This window comes from Cucurbita maxima, unplaced genomic scaffold (genome assembly GCF_002738345.1).
Source record: "Cucurbita maxima cultivar Rimu unplaced genomic scaffold, Cmax_1.0 Cma_Scf00007, whole genome shotgun sequence".
NCBI lineage: Eukaryota > Viridiplantae > Streptophyta > Magnoliopsida > Cucurbitales > Cucurbitaceae > Cucurbita > Cucurbita maxima.
In genome coordinates this window covers 384133-404577 of record NW_019272023.1, presented here as the reverse complement: position 1 = coordinate 404577, position 20445 = coordinate 384133, and the positions used below count along the sequence as shown (strand labels likewise).

The window sequence follows — 20445 nt, the reverse complement described above, 5'->3', positions numbered from 1 at the left end:
AAAAAAAAAAAAAAAGAAAGAAAGAAACGAGAGATGGAGTGCTAAATTTGAGTATCCAAAATAAGGTATTGAGTTTCATCACTCTAATATCCACAAAGCTCATAACCAACGTGTCTTGTCCAGTATAGTTGATGGGAACCAAGAATTTTTCCATTAAAATAAGGAACATATTACAAGATTAGGGAAGAAGGTCAAAAGTCCGTCCTTACTTGCCCATTTCCAATATTTTCTGATTAGTCACTAAATCATGCTCTACTCCCTCACTTCCCGTCTTTCTTTTTAACCAGTTGCTGGTAAAACAAATCTTCTAACAATCTCAAACCATCTCATATGCTAATTCAAGTTAAATTCAAGTATTAAGGCCTAATTTGATAACCATTTGAATTTTAGTTTAAAAATTGATCTTATAAACACTACTTTCACCTATAAGTTTCTTTGCTTTGTTATCTATTTTTTACCAATGTTTCCTTAAGAAATATGAAAATAAAGAAATTATGAGAAAATAAGCACAATTTCCAAAAAGAAAAAAACCAAATGCTACTAAATGAGACCTTAACAACCTCTAGCCATCCCATATTCTAATTAAGTTAAATTCAAGAAATAAGGCCCCATTTGATAACCATTTAACTTTTTGTTTAAAAAGATAAAGCTTATAAACACTACTTTCACCTCTCAGTTTCTTTGCTTTGTTGTCTACTTTTTACCAATGTTTCAAGAAATATGAAAATAAAGAAATTGCAAGAAATAAACACAATTTTCGAAAACAAAAAAAAAAAAACCAAATGGTTATCAAATGATACCCTAAGAGATCATAAGTATATCTCTTCTAGAATAGCTATGCCCAAAGCTCTCCCCCAACACACCATGTGGTCAACTCTCATTCACAGTTATAAGTTAAAGGTAAACCTATTCTTTAAATTTTCACATTTGAAGCAGAGCATACAGCAAGAAACGTACATCACTTGAAGGAATCACAACGAACTTTTACTGTATTATCAGGTACAACCGAATAGTAGTAGCAAGCATTGCCACAAAGGTCGTGCATTGCAATGTTAATCAATTTTGCACCACTACACTACTCAACGCTGCTATCTCAGGTGGACGACATTGAGACATAGGAGAAAAGAAGCTATGGGTTCTTGCAATTAGTGAACATTGTTTAGAAAAAGGTATTTTAACTAATTCCCATATCATTACAAGTCAATGTATCAGCTATTTTAAATTCAAAAAAATAACTGTTGTAACCATTACGCAAATGGTTCATGACTGTCACGACTGCATAGTGGCTTACAATGGTTTGTCACTACGTTAAGAGAATACATAACTATGACATCAGGATCGCAATTCAATTGCTTTCCATAAGACGTTCGATATATTCGAATACCACTGTTTTAAAATATTCAATAACGACTGGAATTCGAGTAAGTCTATTCGCGTGTAGAGAGAATTCAAATCAGATTGAAGAAGTTACACAAAGACTCTCCATGGAAGAACGAGCGTATTCACACTAAATTGACCATAGTTCTCGACAGCATGAGGCAAGATTTTAGCCCATTATCAAACGAATCAACAGATATGCAAAGAAGACCTTCACTTTCCCTCAACCAAGTTCGAGAAGGAGACGGAGAAGAGAATAACAACCAAGAACAGATATTGCGATAGAAATCAAACCTGGATGCTAAAATCACCGTCCAAGGAGACATTGTGAGAATCCTCGGAGAGAAAATCACCGGTGGTGGAACCAGTAAGCATCATCTGGCGTTCTTTTCGGTCAAGATCGTATGCCAGAGCAGCCAAATCGAATTCGGAGAAGAAGGGACCCTGCAACACGGTGTTGACACAATGCACAGCGCAGAGCTTTGATTCTTGTACCTCATGATACAACATCCCTCCATTGCTGGCTTCGTCCATAATCAGAATCACACCTCAAAAGACAAAATAGGAAGAAGAGAGAGAAATAAACCCTAGAATCAGCCAAGCCAAGCCAAGCCAAGCCAAGCCAAGCCAAGCTAAGCTATGCCTCTACCTTTTGGTCTATGCTTATAATTCTCTCTTCAACCAAAGAAAATGCGGCAATTAATCTTTTGCTTAAAATTATGTTAATTTAAATTTTACACATTACTTTCATTAATATTATGAAGCTAAACTCACTTTAACCACGAATGTTTAAACTTTATTACTTTCATTAACTTACTTCATTAGTTCAATTTTCCTTAAATTTACTCTCTAATTTTATATAAAATTTATGAATATCCACAAAATAAAATATTGCTTGCTAACGTGAAAGATAGACCATTAAACAAATCTCCCAAAAGCAACAAATTTCAACAAAAATCCAACCTTTATGTCCTATTTCTCTTAAAGTCTCATCAATTCATTTATTTCTTCATAAAAAAACAATGTTTAAACAACTCAAAAGTTTGGAACTCACATTCAGAATGCAAAAGCTTTTACAAAAAAAATTAGATTAGAAGAGCTTGGTATTGATCGACGATAAGAGAGCTTTGGGTGTTGTGTTATTGGGTTCCTCCGACCATTCATTGTTGGTCGAGCATGTCTCCGTTGGCTCATCTTTTGATGGCAACAAGGTCACATCACCCCTAAAATAAGGTCCTCAAACAAGCAGATCGTAGTGGTTCCTACCGCTGTAAAGCAACCTCACAGGTTTCTTGGGTTTTCCTCCCTTGAACTCAGCTCCATATTCTGCAATAGGAATAAAGCTAGAGCTACGCGAACCCATTCTGTGCTGAAAATTAAGTAGAGAACATGTTAATTTCTACTATTCTTTTCAAACGTCGACACAAATGAAATCGCTATATCAGAGAGGGCTGAAATAAATTTGTGAAGTTAAATTGCCCAAGACTATCAGAGAATAGACTCGACCTCAGTTTAGAACATTTGTATGGGTATTGATGTAGGTATCTTAGTTGAGAAAAGTATACCTCATGCTCTGGTATGTAGACAATGATAGGTTGCTTACAGAGCTTTGACAATACCTGGTAGAGATTAATACAGATCATGATTCATACGTGGCGTGAACGAAAGGTGGCTTTACACATAATGCGTAAATGCAAAATAGATTAACAAAAATCTGAGTATAGCTTGTGAAGATACGCCAGAAGAAGAGAACTAACCAATAGCTCTGACTCTCCTCCCCAGAAATTAGGTGTACGAATTCGTCGGCAGTAGCTGAAATTTATTTTTGGAAGTTCTCATTATCAGACAGCAATCAAAGACATGTGGAAACCCAAAATCTAAGAGGACAACTTCACATGAACAGAAAGAATAAAAACGTAAAAAGGGAAACCAACCAACCGTTCTAATGGCTCCTCAACAGTAATTGCAATGAGAGCTTCTTCATACTGCCGTCTTTCTTTGCCATTATCACAAATAACTTCTTTCACAGCCATGCGTAAATCATCTGCATGTTTAAGCTACCAACATCAATGATTTATGAAAATTGGAACTTTAGATCATTCATACACAAACTCCAGAATGTATACTCATATGATTACGAACACTTGAAAACTATTAGTGTAACAGCCTAAGCCCACCGCTAGCCGATATTATCCTTTTTGGGCTTTCCCTTTCAGGCTTCCCTTAAGGTTTTTAAAATGCGTATGCTAAGGAGAGGTTTCTACACCCTTATAAAGAATGTTTCATTCTCCTCCCCAACCGATGTGGGATCTCACAGTTAGAAAGAGGAGAGATGTCCACAGTCCCATATCGTCTTTTGTTGTGTGACTGATAAACATATTTTTGTGCTACAAGCACAGCTCACTCGTCAATGTCACCTGAGTGTCGAAGTGGGCTTGTCAAAATGAAATACTAATTCAAGACAAAAAAAAAAAAAATTTTGACTCTAGCTTTGATGTTCATGGTAAGCTTAGTAGACAACTGGAGCACCCAAAAACATTTGGTTGATATAGTAAACAGAATATTTGCACAATCTTCCTACTTGTTCAATCAACATGAAGATTATGTTCCGCACTCAATTATCCAAGAAGATATGTCTGCACTCGCATTGTGCCCTATTAGAGATGATATATCAGAGCTTACCTGCATCATTTTTCTCCTCAAATGGACGAAGAGGAATCCCCTTGTTGAAAGCCATTCCTTTGGCCTGATTTTATTAAGAGGAAGTTAGTTTAAAAGGCAATAAATAAAGAGTGCTCCCACTTCCTTGAGACAGCCAGTAAGCAGGAATACAAATACTTGCGAATCACTGTCCTTAATCTTATTTCTGAAGATTATCCTTGTTTCTAAAAATTTATTTGTGTTGCACTTAATAAATTTTGTTGTTAAAAGTTGCTTTTTAGACCGAAAATGAAATGGCATCAAAAGCATAGCAAAGAAAGTGAAAAACAAAAATCCACAATTAGATAATTTGAAACATAAATTAGAATAAACAGAAGGAATCACAAAATAAATTCAAGAGAGAACAAAAGAAAAGAATAAGGGAAGATAGGTTACAAGCGCACGGAATAGGCAGCGTCCATCTCCAGTAACTTTCTGGACTTTGTAGTGCTCAGCTTTCCTCAATGCAGGCGATTCAGCGCGCCTAAGAACAACAATTTATGAATTCCGAAAAGACACGGATATCAAAAACTTTCGCCCAACTAAAAGAGAATGAATGAACTTACAGCATGGGTCCAATTTTAGCAAAGAGTGGGCGACCGCGATTCATAGAAAAAGGGAAAGAAGGAGCGACTGAGTTGGAAGGTGAAATTGAATTTACAGGCGAAGATACGAGCTCAAATCGAGCAATTCCTAGTCGCAATTGCTCGAGAATCGCCACTACAAGATGAACAAACCGACAATAACTCGAAAAGGAAAAATAACGAAGAAAAAACAGAGAGACAATGAGAAGAAGAACCATAAGAATGAAGAAGGTCTCACCATTTTGAGGTTTCTCCGCCATAATATCCATGGAAAAGAAGCAAGCTACGAAGATCGCTGCCCGGCAAAACTAAGTTACAATACAATTTCATCCATCTCTTTAAATATAAATAATTTTCATTTTTTTTAATGAATTAAAATAAGAGAATTTAAGGTTATTGTTTTATTTATTACTTTTAATTTTTGATACAGACACTTAATAGAGGAAGGGAATAACGGCCTTCCTATCTCGGGGATAATCCTCCCCGAACTTGTTCAAGTACCACGTGTGGTTCGCACGTGCCCTAGGCACTAAATTGGCACACGTGTAAAGAAAAAACCCTAGCCCAGCCCATGACCCGCACATCACCGCCCAGCCCAGCCACTCCACAATCTCTCCCAAATAATTAGGGCAACTCACCAACTCAAACCACCCTCCCGTCGGCACCTTATATCCGCCGCCCGCCATCTTCAATTTTACCAGAACACCATCCGACCAAATATTCACTGCCATCCCCAGCACAAAGACCACCGCCCCGCCGAAAAACCGCCACCAAAACCACTCGTCTCTGTCGTAATCCATGTAGTGAGACACAGATCTGGTCTGCAGGTAAGAGTTGAGCAAATTGAACACGAATGCCATGAGCGCCACAACCACCGGGAAACCGGTGGCGGAATTCCGTCGAGTTCCACTCCGGAGAAGGCGAATTGGGTAGAGGCAGGTGCGATTGAGATAGTGGAGGAGGAAGAGGGAGATGAGAAGGAGAGACTTGTAGTTGGAGGAGTTATCACCGGAGGGGAAGAGTAGGAGGGTCAGCCATAGGGTGGGACTTTCCATGAGGAACCAGGCCAACGGAACCGACATGGTCGGGCCCCACCCCGGGCGGTTGTGCTTCCCGTAGGGCGCCTGGAGAAACCTCAGGGAGATGGCGGTCGGTGGTCCGATGAGGTACAGGGCGAGAAGGCTGTTGTGGAACAGAGTCTGGTCCGAAGCCATTAGTGTGATGGGTTCGAGGAATCTGGTTGTGGGTTTGATTCAAATTTGTACTATGGCCCCATTTTAGTTTGGATGTACATGATGAAAAAAACTTTCACAGAAAACGAAGCCTCTGGAACCTTATAGCCAAGCCACCTTCCCTACTCATTAAAGTCCATGGCTGTGGCTGTGGCTGTGGCTGTGGCTATGGCTGCAGAAAGCAGAAATGAAGATCCTATTCTAATTTCTATAACTAAATTTTGGTACAAAATTTATTGGAGAAAATGAATACTCATTTAATATATAAATCAATGAAGGAATAATTTTACCCTAAAAAAGTAATGAATAAATTAGCTAAGGACGTTGAGCCCTCGAGGTGAATTGTGTATAAATAATATTAGAATCAAATACGGTTGGATCGATCCAAGCCTTATATCTAAGATCCAGGCCTTATATCATAGATCCAATTGTTGAATTGTTGAATGGCATGGAAAAAAAAAAAAAAAATTTTATTGAAGGTTTTAATTTATACCATTATTATTAATTTGAGGATTAAAACTAATACAAAATAATTTATTATTATTATTATTATTGGGAAGAGTAATTATAGATGATAATGATGTGGCAAAAAAGGAATGGTGGGGTTTGATTGCAATATTTTTGGGATCAATTGGTTGCGCATGCTTTTATATCGTATTATTACCTGATTACCACTTCACCTCTATTTTATTATATATACATAATAATAACCACCTCCATTTACTTCATCTCCATACTTCTTTAATTATCAAAAGGCTACCCTTAATTAATTGCCAAACAAATTTCTTAATGAATATTGTTAAAATAAAATGGAGATAGAGAACAATGATTGAATAGCAAAGGAGAGACAAATAAATATACACAAATTTGGTGGGGACTTGTAAGTTAGAATAAAACAGGAACATTAAATTTAGGAAAAAAAACATTAAACTAACCCATGGATCCATATTCCTTTCGAAACAATCCTTGTTATCGTGATTTTGGAACCTTTTCTTTTATGTTTAATAGATGATTAACTTTATGAATGCATCTTATATTTCTATTAAATTGGTTAAAGATTCAAACTTTGAAGTTTTTCTGAACGAGTACATTATCGTAATTTTGCTAGATCATGGAGTACTAATGTTAGAGATATAAATGGACAAGGAGAATCATATTGGACCAACCTAACCTTTGGATACCATGGAAAGGCAAACCATAATTCAGGTATTTCATTTTTCATTCATTCATTTCATTAAATAAAATAAAAAAAATAAAGAGCAAGACAAACCCACAAGCCTTTTGTCCTTGGAAAAAAAAAACCACATATTTTAAAAAAATAATTATTTAAAAAGAAATAAAAGGGTTAAAGTTAAAGGTAGAGGAGGACGGCAAAGCAGTTTACACTATATTGTATGCCCACACTGATCCAGCACCGTGGACATGGGGTTACCGGGTCTTACCCACCATGAAGACCAATCATAACATTCCAGGTGTAATCCGGTGAGTGGTTAGCTTAAATTTACAATAATTAATTTGTTTTCAGAAAAGTAAATTCGATATTTGGGTTGGGCCTTATGGCGCAGTGCTAACCCCGCGGGGTTTCACGGTGGTTTAGCGGTTTGTGTATTTGATAATGTGAAAGGGGTTTTGGAATTTTAGATACTGTGTTGAGCAACCTTGGGATTCGGAGCCAACAATAATACAATAATACAATAATACAACTATACAATTATACAATTATACAATGCACCTTATTCATTTCGCCATTTATTCACTTTCCAAATCAAATAATTATTAAAATAAAACATGTTGAATATTTGTATTTTAACAACAACAATAATAATAATAATAATAGTGGTGTTTTCATTGAAAACTAAAAAGGGACAGATATACCCCATAGCTCTTTTCGGGAAATTTGCTTGCTTTGGAGATTCTAGAGGGTGATGGATGTAATTTCATGAAACTTGTTTGCCCTTTTTTTTCTTCTTTATTTTTCAATTATATTTTTGTTATTTACAATAAGAATAATAATTTTGGAAAAAATTTGTATTAAGTGGAAATTAAAAAAGGGTAAAAGGGTGGGGGTGGTAGAATAGTCATTTCCAAGGCGAGTTCCCCTACAAACAATTATTTATTTATTTATTTATTTAAAATTTGGGAAAATATTAAAAGAATTTATTAAAAAGAAATGCAGCTGCAAGATCTCAGTCTTTTTCTCTTTCTTTCACTTTCCTAATTCCTTCTCGCCAACATTTCCCAATATTCTATCATGACAGCCTTCTTCTTCTTCTTCTTCTTCTTCTTCACTCTCTCATAGCTTCTCCTTCTTTGTTATGAATCCCTCCACCCACGAGCAACCAGCACCTCCTCCTCCTTTGCCGCCGTTGCCCCACCGCCCTTCCGCCGCCTGTCCTCGTCACCCACAAGAGCAGTTTACTGCTTTCTGCCCTTTATGTCTCTGTGAGCGTCTCTCTCTTCTCGATTCCTCTTCTACTACTTCTTCTTCTTCCTCTACCCGGAAACCCCATTCCACTGCTGCCTCTGCTCTTAAGGCTATTTTCAGGCCTGCTCCTCCAAATCGACCCTCTTCTTTTTTTCCTGAGCTTCGTCGTACTAAATCCTTTTCTGCCTCTAAGAACGACGCCTTCTCCGCTGTCTTTGAGCCGCAGAGGAAATCTTGCGACGTTCGAGTTCGTAACGCTCACTGCTCTCTCTTTTCCCACGACGCTTCTGCTTCTTCCAACCTTGTCGCTCCTTCTGCTGAAATTACTCCCGAGACTAAGTTTTTGGAGGACTCCAGTTCCTCCTGCCTTGAACATCAACCCCTCGGCCACCGAGAAATTAGGGTTTCGGAACAACCCAATGTGGTGGATGTTGTGATCGAAAACGGAGCTCAGGAGATCGTTGAAGAAAAAGAAATTCAGGTTGAAGTAGGGCCAGAAACGGTGCAACTACAGGAGGAATTCAAAACCATGAAGGATCATATAGATCTCGATTCACACACGAAGAAGCCATCCGGAAGGGGGAGCTTCTGGTCGGCGGCTTCCGTTTTCAGCAAGAAGCTGCAGAAATGGAGGGATAAACAGAAGGAAAAGAAGCAGAGAAACGGCGGTGGATCTACGGCATTGCCAGTGGAGAAGCCAATCGGACGCCATTTCCGAGATACCCAGTCGGAAATTGCTGATTACGGCTACGGCCGACGATCCTGCGATATTGATCCGAGATTCTCTCTCGATGCCGGCCGAATGTCCTTCGACGATCCTCGCTATTCGTTCGACGAACCGAGGGCTTCTTGGGACGGGTATTTGATTAGCCGAACGTTCCCAAGAATGCCCACTATGCTTTCCGTCGTTGAGGATGCCCCTATCAACGTCTTCCGTACCGATGCACAAATTCCCGTCGAAGACTCCATAAATTCAACCAATGAGGAAGAAAATATCCCCGGCGGGTCTTCGCAGACCCGGGATTACTATTCAGACTCTTCTTCCCGTCGACGGAAGAGCCTCGACCGGTCCAACTCCATCAGAAAGACCGCCGCAGCGGTGGTGGCTGAGATTGATGAGATGAAGTCGTCTGTTTCGAACGCCAAAGTTTCTCCTGCAACTACAGATGTGTGCCATGGCCCGAAACTAGCCATCCCAGATAGAGATTCCAACTCCAGTTCCCTGCAAGAGGACTGCTCTAAGTCCTTGGATTCGGCATTTAATGATGTTGCGTCGGTGGTTGGGACGGGGAACCGGAAAGAGGAGTCAAAAAAGTCCAGAGGGTGGGGGAAAGGTTGGAGAATCTGGGGATTGATTAACCGGCGGGGAGGAAACAAAGATGAGGAGGAAGACAAAGAGAGTAGTAGACCCAATGGCATGGAGCGGTCGAATTCAGGGTCATGGCCGGAGCTGCGCGGCGAGCGGAATAGTGATATCAAAGGAGGGTTCAATCCCAAAATGTTTAGGAGTAACAGCAGTGTAAGTTGGAGGAGTTCAAGTATGATGGGTGGATCTTTCAGTAGTTCAAGGAAAAGCAATACAGAGACTAATGGGAATGGGAAAAAGAAGAACGAGGAGCCAGTCTTGGAAAGGAGCCGTAGTGCTCGACATTCTCCGACGAACATCGACAATGGACTTCTCCGGTTCTACTTGACGTCGTTGAGGGGCAGCAGGCGAGGTGGGTCGGGAAAGGTGAAACCAAATCAAGCACAGTCCATTGCTAGAAGTGTTCTTCGACTGTATTAAACTGATATTGGTTTGGGAAGGATTCAATTCAAAAACATGTTTTCTGGTTGAAAGTTGCTACATAAATATATAAATATATGTATTTGTTGCTCAAGCGCTTTCCTTTCCTTACTGGGTTTATTGGAAATGGATGGAAAAACAGTTTCAAAACTGTTCATGTGTCTTCTTCATGTTCATCTTTCTACTGTGATTTGATTTCATTGTTTGAGTAAGCAAACCACTTGAGAATGAGACAGCCAATGCCCAAAAGAAAAGGGGAAATCATGATGAAGCTCTTGATTCTTGTTTTGTTTCTTATATTATCAATATCACTGATGGTGACATTAATATCTTTGTAATAAATGAAGTCAAAAGCATTACTGCAAGAATTGTGAATTTAATTTGTTGGGTCCACCAGGATTGGCTTCGCATAAAACTTTATTTTATAAACAATAATAATAAAAAACAATCATATTACGTCAAATATTACATGGGAGAGGAGAACGAATGCCAGAGAGAATTCTGAGTTTGATATCGATTAGAGAGGGTAACGAAACATTCTTTCTTAGAGGTAATCCTTTTGTTTAATAATTTTGTCCACAAAGTCAACAAAGCCACCACTGTAAAAGAAAAGAGAAGAAAAAGAAGCAATCCCAACAATAAGTTGGTCAAACTATTATTCTTCAATCCACACTTTTTGACCATTCAACACTAGAATTAAAAGCTATCCAACTCAATGTAATGAAAAGCGAGCAAGTGAGAATGTATGGGAGCATCAAGGACTGGATTTTCAATGCAAATGGCCTGTTGCCCTTTTGGAAGTGTAGCTTTTAGCCACTAACAGATAGACAAAGAAATTAACCACGCTGAGAATCGCCAACAGCCAGAAGAAATAGTCAAGATGTCCCTTGTTTAAGTTACTAGGAATCCACCCCAGCTTCCCGTGTCTCGTCGACACTTTCGTCACGATTGTAACGATTAACGTGCTTAAGTAATTTCCCAATCCAACTGTTGTGAGAGACAGTGCAGCCATCATGCTTCTCATTGCATCCGGTGCTTGGTCATAGAAAAACTCCATCTGTCCAATAAATGTGAAAACTTCTGCACAACCAATGAAAAAGTACTGCGGAATTTGCCAGAAAATCGACATCGGAATGTTCTCCACCTCGTACAGGTTGTTCTTCCTTACGTACTTGAGCCTCACAACTTCCAAGCCACCGGCTGTAACCATGGAAAACACAGAGATGACCAGTCCTATTCCCATCCGTTGTAGCTGTGTGAAGCCACGCTCATTTTTGGTGAACTTCCTGGCCAATGGGACGATGAGTTTATCATATACCGGAGCCCAGAAGAGCACGCTGAGGGTATCGAAGATCGAAAGCGAGGCTGATGGGATTTTGAAACTTGGCCCAATGTGCTGATCCATTGTATTGCCTTGTAGAACGAACATGGTGCTCATTTGGCTATACACTGCTGAAAATACTATTCCACTCGCCCACACAGGCAACAACCGGACAATGCTCTTCAGCTCCTCAACTTGTGTCACTGTACAAAGACTCCATGCGTCTATTTGGCCCTTCATCCTATCATTTTCAGTCTCTACAGAAGCCTTATCTAGGAACCTGAATGGTACGGATAATATAAGAATCTCGCCACAATGTTAAGGCTATCATTGACAATCTATAGGAGAAACTCAAATGGCAGTAACTACATTGATGAATATACTTACTTCAACTTGTTCGTGTGCTCGAGCTTGCGACTTCCTTCAATTTTTGACTCAACATCATCAGCAGTCTCATAAAGGAGAGACTTATCTTCTGGAACTCGTACCCCGTGTTTCCGACAAGCTGCGACGATTACTTGCAAAATTCTGGTGAGAGGACTTCCTGCAGGCTTTTGAAGACGGTACAAAGAGCTACCAGAGAAGAAAAACACAACAGCAACAGCCATGGCTACTGCAGGAACTCCAAAGCCCCACCCCCAGCCTACATTCATTTGTATCCACACAAGAACTGATGAAGCAATCATGGCACCCACGTTGATTGAAAAGTAAAACCAATTGAAGAAGGAGCTCTTCTTCTTTCTTTCAACTTCATCCGTTTCATCAAATTGGTCAGCCCCAAAAGACGAAACACAGGGCTTGATCCCCCCTGTTCCAAGGGCGATCAAGTAAAGTGCCATGAATGTGGCAGCAGTTTGGCCTCCCATTGGATGGCAACCAGTACTGTCACATGATGGCTTTAATCCAGGGACTGAAGCAGCCATCGTCAACAATGTCATGCCCTCCAATACCATACATAAAAAAACATAGTATCACTACAAAGCAGCCGCTAGCTAAGGCTAACACGGTTCGAATAATCATGCATTTTAAAGACTTCAAAATGGCAAGAAAAGCTTACAAAGACATATAAGATTGAGAAACTGGCAATCGTCCAATATCTTCCCAAGTAAGCATCGGCCAAGAAGGCTCCAATCAATGGCGTAATGTAGCAGGTTCCTGACCAACTGGTAACACTATTTGAAGCAGCTACATTGTCCATGTTGAGACGTATTTGAAGATAGTTCACCAGATTGGTACTCATTCCATAATATGCCAATCTTTCACAGCATTCATTCCCTATATACCATCATTACAATTTGAGCATATAATAATCAAAACTGAATATTAAAAACAAAGGGGAAAAAGAAAAAAAATACCAAGAATGAAGCGGCAGGCCTTCCAATTTCCAGTCTTCTTCTTATTAGCAGGATTCTTACGCATATCAACAGTACCATCTTTTGTATATATATCGTCTTCTGCCATTCTAAGGCCCTTTCTTGCTATACTAACACCTACAGGACCTGTTCATCAAAACTAAGGCTAATAATTTCATGCCACCAAAGATTTCAGAAACAAAATCGAAAACCACATACAATAATAATACAAAATTTTGAACTGGATTAAAATAATAAAAGGGTAGGAATCAACTTGCCCTTTTCCACGAATAAACTTTATATTGAACAAACTAATTGTTTAATCAGTCCTAGGTTTGAGTGTCGCAATCAAATAATAACACAAACAAAAGAGAGAATATGGAGAAGTCAAAGGCAATAGAGAAATCCAAACACGAAGCGATCACAATCAAGTAGTTTATGGAAGACCCAAAGCGAGAAATCTGGATTGAGAGTGGAAGGAACAAACCCGTATTGAAATAGTCGAAAGTGAAGAATGAAAAACCTTGAAGAAAAGGAGGAGTGATGGATGGATCGGAGCGATGGGTTGACGAAGATGAAAGAGCGAGCAAAAGCAAGAGAGAGGAGCAGCCGGTTACTTCAGCGTCACAGCCAGACAAATGGACATTTATTTACGTACATACAAAATCAAACGCACCTTCGTTCTGATTGGGAAACAAAAACGTAACCATTTTAGTTGCGGAATCCCAAGTTTTGTAAGCCCATCCTTTGCAAAAATTAAAATAATAATTTGGCCTTCCAACTACAAAATTAATTTCTATACTACCTGTGCCCATTCTAAAGAACGAAATAATTCAGCGTAAACTTGCTCCTTTGTTTTCATATTTGTTTGTTAATTTTAATTGATAAAATAAAATCCTTAACTTAACTTGAGAGTAAATATAAAATATATATATTTAATTTGATAAAAGCACCAAAAATGGATGTGCTATTTAGGGCAAGATAGCTGGTAACGTGTATTTGTATGCAACACAATTCTTTTCTGCACACTCTTTTTAATTCTTTCCCTTCAAATCTTACCAAATTTGGAAAACTATATTCGTATTTAGACAAATAAGGCCAATTCTTCTTTATTACTTCAAAAATTCAAAACAAACTTCCATCTTTCACACTTATAATAATAATAATAATAAATACAAATAAAAACTATTACTTTTTGTATACAGTTTCAAGTTCACAAGATTCCCAATATTGGATGAACACCCCAACTATTTTTTCTGTTCTAATGGGAAAAAAATGTATATATATATGTATGTATATATTTTGCTAAAAAAAAATAAACCAAAGAGTTATATAAATAATAAATGGTTGGCTAGAAAGGATAGATTCAAATCAAGGTGATTGATCATTTAAGTAGCGTCAAATCGTTGTATGGTGAAAGTCGTTGAGATATGCATAAAATGATTTGAACTGTCCTATTTGCCTACCGCTAACAGATATTGTCCCGTTTTCTCCCTCCAATCGACGTGGGATCTTTAGATGGATTGTGACTTGTATTTAAAAGATGATGATGTTTTGAAAGAAGCAGAAATGGTCATTGTGTTGTGGTTTAGGATCGAAGGTTCCTTGGAAAATGAGGTAAAAGGAGTGAGTGACTAAGACCCATTTCCAAACCATTTCTGGTAAATAACTGATATCAATCAAAGGCCAACAGAAGATGGAGAGGTTTGATGCCAGCTGAAGTGAGTGACCCACACCCTTTTCCAAACAATAAGCATATCAATCCCATAATATTAGAAATGAGGCTTCAATCATATGGAGAAATGCTAAAAGGCCTCAATTATTGCTGCTGCTCATACAAACATACAACTAACAAGAACAGAAACTTTATGTAACATGTAAGATATATAGAACAAAATGGTGGATCTGCCTCTGGTTTCATCTGAAAATCCTTTGCTATCAAGATTTGTTTAACTCATCACCTAACTGACAAAAAACGACATGGCAACAGCACACACACCTTGTCTAACCCATTTGGTGTTTCTCTTTATAAGCCTGAGTTCCATGCCCATCCTTCTCACCATCTTCTTCACCTCTCACACATCAAAATAACTCAGAAAAAGGAAACATATTAATGGAGTCTTGGCGGGTTCCAGCTTTTCTCTTATTGGCATTTTGCTGCCTTCTTCCTGGTTTGGCTGAGTCCAGAGTTCGCCATTACAAATTGAATGTAAGCCTTTCTTTTCTTTCAACTTTTCTCTGTAAGTTATGCCCTTTGAATGACCTATTTCTGTTATGGTTTGATTTTAATGAGTGATATTGAGTCATATTGGAGTATGGCAGGTGGTGTTGAGGAAGGCAACCAGACTTTGCTCAACCAAGCCCATTGTCACTGTCAATGGACAATTCCCTGGACCAACCCTTTACGCTAGGGAGGACGACACCGTGCTTGTCAAAGTCGTCAACCACGTCAAATATAACCTTTCAATTCACTGGTAAAATCTCACAAACTGCATTCTCAGTAACCTAATAATGGTGTTACAAAAGTCATAATCTTACGAGTGTGTACAACGTTGGTGGTAGGCATGGAATCAGGCAACTCCGAACAGGTTGGGCTGATGGACCGGCATACATTACACAATGTCCTATTCAGCCGGGGCAAAGCTATGTGTACAATTTCACCATCACCGGCCAAAGAGGCACACTCTTCTGGCATGCTCATATTCTCTGGCTGAGAGCCACCGTCCATGGTGGCATCGTCATCTTGCCAAAGCTCGGCGTGCCTTATCCATTCCCTACACCCCACAAAGAAGCTGTCCTTGTGCTCGGTATGAGCCTCAAAACTTCACTAACTCTCCTTTCTCTCCTTTCCCCTTTACAAAGTGGAGATTTTGACTTGCTTTTGTGAATCAATTGCATAGCTGAGTGGTGGAAATCAGACACCGAAGCTGTGATCAACGAAGCTCTTAAGTCAGGATTAGCACCAAATGTCTCTGATGCTCACACCATCAATGGCCTTCCCGGATCCATATCGAACTGCCCTACACAAAGTAATTCAACTAAGAACCTAACCTGTTGGGAAGCAATACACAGTTCTAATTTTCTTCTTTTTGGTAATCAGGAGGCTTCACATTGCCTGTTCAAAGAGGGAAGACCTATTTACTACGCATAATCAACGCTGCACTGAATGAAGAACTGTTTTTCAAAGTCGCAGGTCACAAGTTAACAGTTGTAGAAGTCGACGCCACATATGTCAAACCATTCAAAACAGACACAGTTCTAATCACTCCCGGCCAGACCACCAACGTCCTCTTAACCGCAGATAGAAAATCTGGCAAATACATGGTTGCCATCTCTCCCTTCATGGACGCTCCGATCGCAGTCGACAACAAGACCGGCATTGCCACCGTGCACTACACTGGCACATTGGCCACGTCCCTGACAACAAACACCAACCCCCCTCCTCAAAACGCAACCCAAATTGCCAACACCTTCACAAACTCCCTAAGAAGCTTGAACTCCAAAAAGTACCCTGCCAAGGTTCCATTGACAATCGATCACCACCTCTTGTTCACCGTTGGTCTTGGAATTAACCCATGTCCCACTTGCAAGGCCGCCAATGGAAGCAGAGTAGTGGCCAGTATCAACAATATAACGTTTGTAATGCCCACCACCGCTCTTCTACAAGCACATTTCTTCAAAACAAAAGGTGTTTTCAGCACAGATTTTCCAGGAAACCCCCCTCACAAATTCAACTATTCAGGACCCGGACCTAAGAATTTGCAGACTACAAGCGGAACTAAGCTCTACAAATTACAATACAACTCCACAGTGGAATTAGTTCTACAAGATACAGGAATCGTAACCCCAGAGAACCATCCCATTCATCTCCACGGATTCAATTTCTTCGAAGTCGGGCGAGGGATCGGCAATTTCAACCCTAAAACCGACGCTAAGAAATTCAATCTCGTGGATCCGGTGGAGAGGAACACAATCGGAGTTCCGTCCGGTGGATGGACGGCAATAAGGTTTCGTGCGGACAATCCAGGTAAAAGGGATTCGATTCCTCTTTCGACTCTTTGTTTAAATCTTAAAGCATCGAAATGAATTCAACCGATTCTATCGGAAAACAAAAACAGAAATTAAAAGAGTTCGGATTTGACCTTTCAGGGGTGTGGTTTATGCATTGCCATCTGGAAGTGCATACGACCTGGGGATTGAAGATGGCGTTCTTGGTGGAAAATGGGAAAGGTCCCCAACAGTCGCTTCTGCCGCCGCCGAGAGACCTCCCAAAATGCTAATCCACACGAAATGATACACCAATAATAAAGTAAAGGAATGAAATTTTGGTTTGATACAGATGATGTAAAAATTGAGTCATTTTATATTATATAGTTCATCATGCGAATACGGTATGGAATGGAAATAAAATCCATATCATGATTTTCTCTTCTTTTTACTGCATTTATTGTAATCCAATTATGTGGTTTTCCTATCTATATTATATAAAAGAAAAAAAACAAACAAACAAACATAATTTTTAAACTTTAAACTCAAAATGTCCCTACAAATTCCAAATCAGCCAATCAAAATTCAACACCCTTTGCCCTCTATTTCTCTCTCTCTCTCTCTCTCTCTCTCTCTCTCTCTTCATTATGTGCCTTGTTCTTCTCCCGTACATCTCAATACCAGCGGCAAATCCAATCACTGTTTTCCTCTTCTCTGCCTCCACAAAAAGAGGAAACAATCTTCAAAATTCTAGAATTTTCTTGTTTGATTTCTTTTTGAAAATACCCATCTCGTTATTGGTTAATTTGAATCTCTGGATTTGACTCTGTTCTTCCTCTGTTTCAATTCATGCGATCTGTGTTGGATTCTTCAGATTCACTGCATTTCCTCAACTGGGTTCTTTCGGGTTTTCAATTTTCTTCAACTTCTATGTGTTCTAATCTGTGAGTTGTTCTAAATTGGGCTGATGAAACGAGGAATTGGGATTCTGTCTCCAGCCATCTCCCTTAAGTGGACCACGGAGGACAACAAACGGTTCGAAAACGCTTTGGCTTTGTTCGATAGAGATACACCTGACCGGTGGATGAATTTCGCCGCCATGATGCCCGGAAAAATCGTCGGCGATGTAATGAAACAGTACAGAGAGTTGGTGGAGGACGTGAGTGATATTGAAGCAGCGCTTATTCCGATCACGGGATATGCCGTCAGCAACTTTTTTGGGCCTTACTTTGAGTTGACATCAAGTATCAGTGAGGCTTCCTGCATTTTTTAAATATCATTTTAAAACGAATATCTAAACCAACCAAGTTTGGGCTGAGTATTAGTTAGTCTGAAATTTGAACATGGGCCTGGGCTTGGTGTGGAGTTTGTTGTGACTGTCGATGTATTGTCATCGGGAGAGAAGTTCCTTTTCATGTCTAACTAACATGAGATATCACCTATCTCACAATCTACACCTTGTGAGCTAATTTAGTTTAATTTAGTCGATGTCGATTGAGATATCACTATCGACATAAACACAGGAAACGTGCCCAACATAATCATTATCCGAGACTTTGAACCAACATAGAGGGGGAAGACTTTTGAGGTTTAAATGACGATGAAAATTGTTGAGATATGATTCAAAGTATTAAAAAAGATATGATTCAGAGTAGTTGAGATATGATTCAAATATTCAAACTACCAAGATTTTAAGAGATTGTTAGTAGATTTGAATTTTTCTCGATTTCGATGATTTACTATTTCTGGTCCAGTGTATAAGTTATAAATACGTTAATTGTGTAACCCTCTAAGCATCAAGTCAGTAGACAATAATAAAGCATGCAGCATTCATCTATTCTATCTATTCTTATCTCTTTCACTATCCCTTTTTCCAACAATTTTGGTAACAGAGCCAAGTTCGTTCGACACGAGGGCGAGTAATTATTTTCTTTCACAAAACAAAAATGGCAGTAGCTGACTTTTCTTCCTCTGCACCGTTGTTACCGATCTTTAATGGTGAGAAATATGAGTGGTGGAGCATCAAGATGAAGACCTTGCTCAGATCGCAGGAGCTATGGGACTTGGTGGAGGACGGGTTTGTTGATCTATTAGAACCCATAATAGAAGAAAAGGAGAAAATGAGAGACTAAGAGGAAAAAAAAAAAAACGATGCCAAGGCTTTATTCATTATTCAGCAAGCAATTCATGAGACTATCTTCTCACGAATTGCAGCATCAACCACATCAAAGCAGACATGGTCAATTCTACAGAAGGAGTTTCTAGGAGATTCAAAGGTCATGACAATGAAATTGCAATCTCTAAGACGTGATTTTGAAACTCTACTCATGACGAATAGCGAATCAATTGCTGATTTTTTGTCAAGAGCAATGGCAATAGTCAGTCAGATGCGTACCTATGGAGAGAAAATTTCAAACGAAACAATTGTTGCAAAGGTGTTAGAAGCTTGACTCCAAAGTTTGACCATGTGGTGGTTGCCATAGAAGAAGCTAAGGATCTATCCATACTCTCATTTGATGAATTGATGGGCTTGCTTCATACCCATGAGGCAAGAATCAATAGAGCATCAGAAAGGAACGAAGAAAAGGCACTACAGGTGAAGGAGACAACCAACAACGAAAGAGAAAATATTCATTTAGCAAGAGAAGTCATGGAAGAGGAGGATTTCGCAGCTTCCATGGTGGTCGTGATAACAGGGGTAGATGGAGAAGTGATGGACAGAGACAATTCAATGAATACAATGTTACCATTGCAGAAAGTATGGGCACACAAAATCTGATTGTTGGTATAAAAATCAACAAATGAATTTTGCAGCAAAGAATGAAGAAGAAGAAGAAGAAGAAAAGCTGCTTATGGCGTGCATGGATACTAATCCAAAAAAGGGTGACTTATGGTTTGTTGGTAGCGGATGCTCGAACCATATGACAGGCACCAAATCTTTATTCAAAGAGCTTGATGAGACGCAAAAAATTAAGGTGCAACTTGGAAACACAAATGAGATGCAAGTTGAGGGAGAAGGTACAGTGAAAGTTGAAACCAGTGGTAAGATAAAACAATTAGATAATGTTCAATTTGTACCTGATTTAGGATAAAAATTTATTGAGTGTTGGACTAAAACAATTAGATAATGTTCAATTTGTACCTGATTTAGGATAAAAATTTATTGAGTGTTGGACAATTGATGACCAGAGGACATTCAGTTCTATTTGATGACAACACATGTGTCATTACACATAAGAAATCAGGTCATAAAGTTCAAATTGTCATAGACTTCAAATAAGATGTTTCCACCTGATATTTCTAACATGAAGGATTTTGCTCTTGCTGCTAGTACGAAAGATGACTCAACATTATGACATCTCAGATATAGACATCTTCATATGACTCAACATTGTCTAGAACTAATTCATGCTGATTTATGTGGGCCAATGCAAACGAAGTCCTTGGGTGGGAGTATATATTTTTTACTATTCATTGATGATTATAGTCGCATGAGCTGGGTTTACTTCCTCCAACATAAGTCAGAGACAGAGGTGCCGAGTTCATATCTAAAGAGTTCAATCTGTTTTGTGAAGAAGAGGGCATCCAAAGGGAATTAACAGCTCCCTACACTCCAAAACAAAATGGAATCGCTGAACGAAAAAATCGAACTATTGTGGAGATGGTAAGAAGTATGTTACA

General features: G+C 39.1%; 6 protein-coding genes across 10 annotated transcripts in view; 2 read left to right on the top strand and 4 right to left on the bottom strand.

The window, feature by feature from the left end:
• LOC111481936 (ataxin-3 homolog) overlaps positions 1-2006 on the bottom strand; it is a 4013-nt gene extending 2007 nt beyond the window's left edge. Inside the window, exon 1 of the mRNA XM_023127552.1 lies at positions 1672-2006. Within this exon, the coding sequence (XP_022983320.1) occupies positions 1672-1911 (240 nt within the window). The 5' untranslated portion in view covers positions 1912-2006. The remainder of the gene's footprint in view (positions 1-1671) is intronic.
• A 298-nt stretch (positions 2007-2304) lies between these two features.
• LOC111481933 (OTU domain-containing protein At3g57810) lies at positions 2305-5012 on the bottom strand. Its single transcript, XM_023127551.1, has 9 exons — positions 4900-5012; positions 4644-4797; positions 4474-4561; positions 4060-4123; positions 3316-3421; positions 3135-3189; positions 2943-2996; positions 2478-2746; positions 2305-2426 (listed from the first exon to the last, which is right to left on the bottom strand). The coding sequence occupies exons 1-8, from the start codon at positions 4928-4930 to the stop codon at positions 2615-2617; spliced, it is 684 nt and encodes a 227-aa protein (XP_022983319.1). The 5' UTR covers positions 4931-5012; the 3' UTR covers positions 2305-2426; positions 2478-2614.
• Positions 3399-6102, bottom strand: LOC111481932 (steroid 5-alpha-reductase DET2). The gene is made up of 5 exons (XM_023127550.1): positions 4900-6102; positions 4644-4797; positions 4474-4561; positions 4060-4123; positions 3399-3421 (listed from the first exon to the last, which is right to left on the bottom strand). Exon 1 carries the CDS (start codon positions 5873-5875, stop codon positions 5096-5098), a length of 780 nt encoding a protein of 259 aa, XP_022983318.1. The 5' UTR covers positions 5876-6102; the 3' UTR covers positions 3399-3421; positions 4060-4123; positions 4474-4561; positions 4644-4797; positions 4900-5095.
• A 1985-nt stretch (positions 6103-8087) lies between these two features.
• On the top strand, positions 8088-10254 carry LOC111481925 (UPF0503 protein At3g09070, chloroplastic-like). The gene has a single exon (XM_023127537.1). It carries the CDS (start codon positions 8209-8211, stop codon positions 10102-10104), a length of 1896 nt encoding a protein of 631 aa, XP_022983305.1. The 5' UTR covers positions 8088-8208; the 3' UTR covers positions 10105-10254.
• A 389-nt stretch (positions 10255-10643) lies between these two features.
• Positions 10644-13356, bottom strand: LOC111481926 (protein NRT1/ PTR FAMILY 8.1-like). Of its 5 annotated transcripts, none has more exons than XM_023127542.1 (5): positions 13301-13356; positions 12781-12924; positions 12483-12700; positions 11813-12366; positions 10644-11705 (listed from the first exon to the last, which is right to left on the bottom strand). In XM_023127542.1, exons 2-5 carry the CDS (start codon positions 12884-12886, stop codon positions 10874-10876), a joined length of 1710 nt encoding a protein of 569 aa, XP_022983310.1. In that variant the 5' UTR covers positions 12887-12924; positions 13301-13356; the 3' UTR covers positions 10644-10873. The 5 variants fall into 5 exon arrangements, with proteins under 5 accessions (XP_022983310.1, XP_022983309.1, XP_022983308.1 ...); XM_023127541.1 differs by having other exon boundaries at positions 13265-13355; XM_023127540.1 differs by having other exon boundaries at positions 12781-12915; positions 13301-13342.
• Positions 13357-14777: 1421 nt separating this feature from the next.
• Positions 14778-17251, top strand: LOC111481928 (laccase-4-like). Its single transcript, XM_023127545.1, has 6 exons — positions 14778-14986; positions 15100-15251; positions 15340-15584; positions 15678-15806; positions 15878-16804; positions 16927-17251. Exons 1-6 carry the CDS (start codon positions 14891-14893, stop codon positions 17055-17057), a joined length of 1680 nt encoding a protein of 559 aa, XP_022983313.1. The 5' UTR covers positions 14778-14890; the 3' UTR covers positions 17058-17251.
• Positions 17252-20445: the final 3194 nt, after the last annotated feature.

What these genes read in the sequence shown, in the direction of transcription:
- LOC111481932 (XM_023127550.1), bottom strand. Translation starts at nt 5,875, where the DNA reads ATGGCTTCGGACCAGACTCTGTTCCACAACAGCCTTCTCGCCCTGTAC.
- LOC111481926 (XM_023127542.1), bottom strand. Translation starts at nt 12,886, where the DNA reads ATGGCAGAAGACGATATATATACAAAAGATGGTACTGTTGATATGCGT. An exon ending in TCTCAATCTTATATGTCTTT is followed by an intron (nt 12,367 to 12,482) that starts GTAAGCTTTTCT and finishes ATGGTATTGGAG; the next exon opens with GGCATGACATTGTTGACGAT. An exon ending in GAGCACACGAACAAGTTGAA is followed by an intron (nt 11,706 to 11,812) that starts GTAAGTATATTC and finishes CGTACCATTCAG; the next exon opens with GTTCCTAGATAAGGCTTCTG.
- LOC111481928 (XM_023127545.1), top strand. Translation starts at nt 14,891, where the DNA reads ATGGAGTCTTGGCGGGTTCCAGCTTTTCTCTTATTGGCATTTTGCTGC. An exon ending in TTCGCCATTACAAATTGAAT is followed by an intron (nt 14,987 to 15,099) that starts GTAAGCCTTTCT and finishes GGAGTATGGCAG; the next exon opens with GTGGTGTTGAGGAAGGCAAC. An exon ending in AGAAGCTGTCCTTGTGCTCG is followed by an intron (nt 15,585 to 15,677) that starts GTATGAGCCTCA and finishes TCAATTGCATAG; the next exon opens with CTGAGTGGTGGAAATCAGAC.
- LOC111481925 (XM_023127537.1), top strand. Translation starts at nt 8,209, where the DNA reads ATGAATCCCTCCACCCACGAGCAACCAGCACCTCCTCCTCCTTTGCCG.
- LOC111481933 (XM_023127551.1), bottom strand. Translation starts at nt 4,930, where the DNA reads ATGGATATTATGGCGGAGAAACCTCAAAATG. An exon ending in TGAGGAGAAAAATGATGCAG is followed by an intron (nt 3,422 to 4,059) that starts GTAAGCTCTGAT and finishes TTAAACATGCAG; the next exon opens with ATGATTTACGCATGGCTGTG. An exon ending in GAGGAGAGTCAGAGCTATTG is followed by an intron (nt 2,997 to 3,134) that starts GTTAGTTCTCTT and finishes AATCTCTACCAG; the next exon opens with GTATTGTCAAAGCTCTGTAA.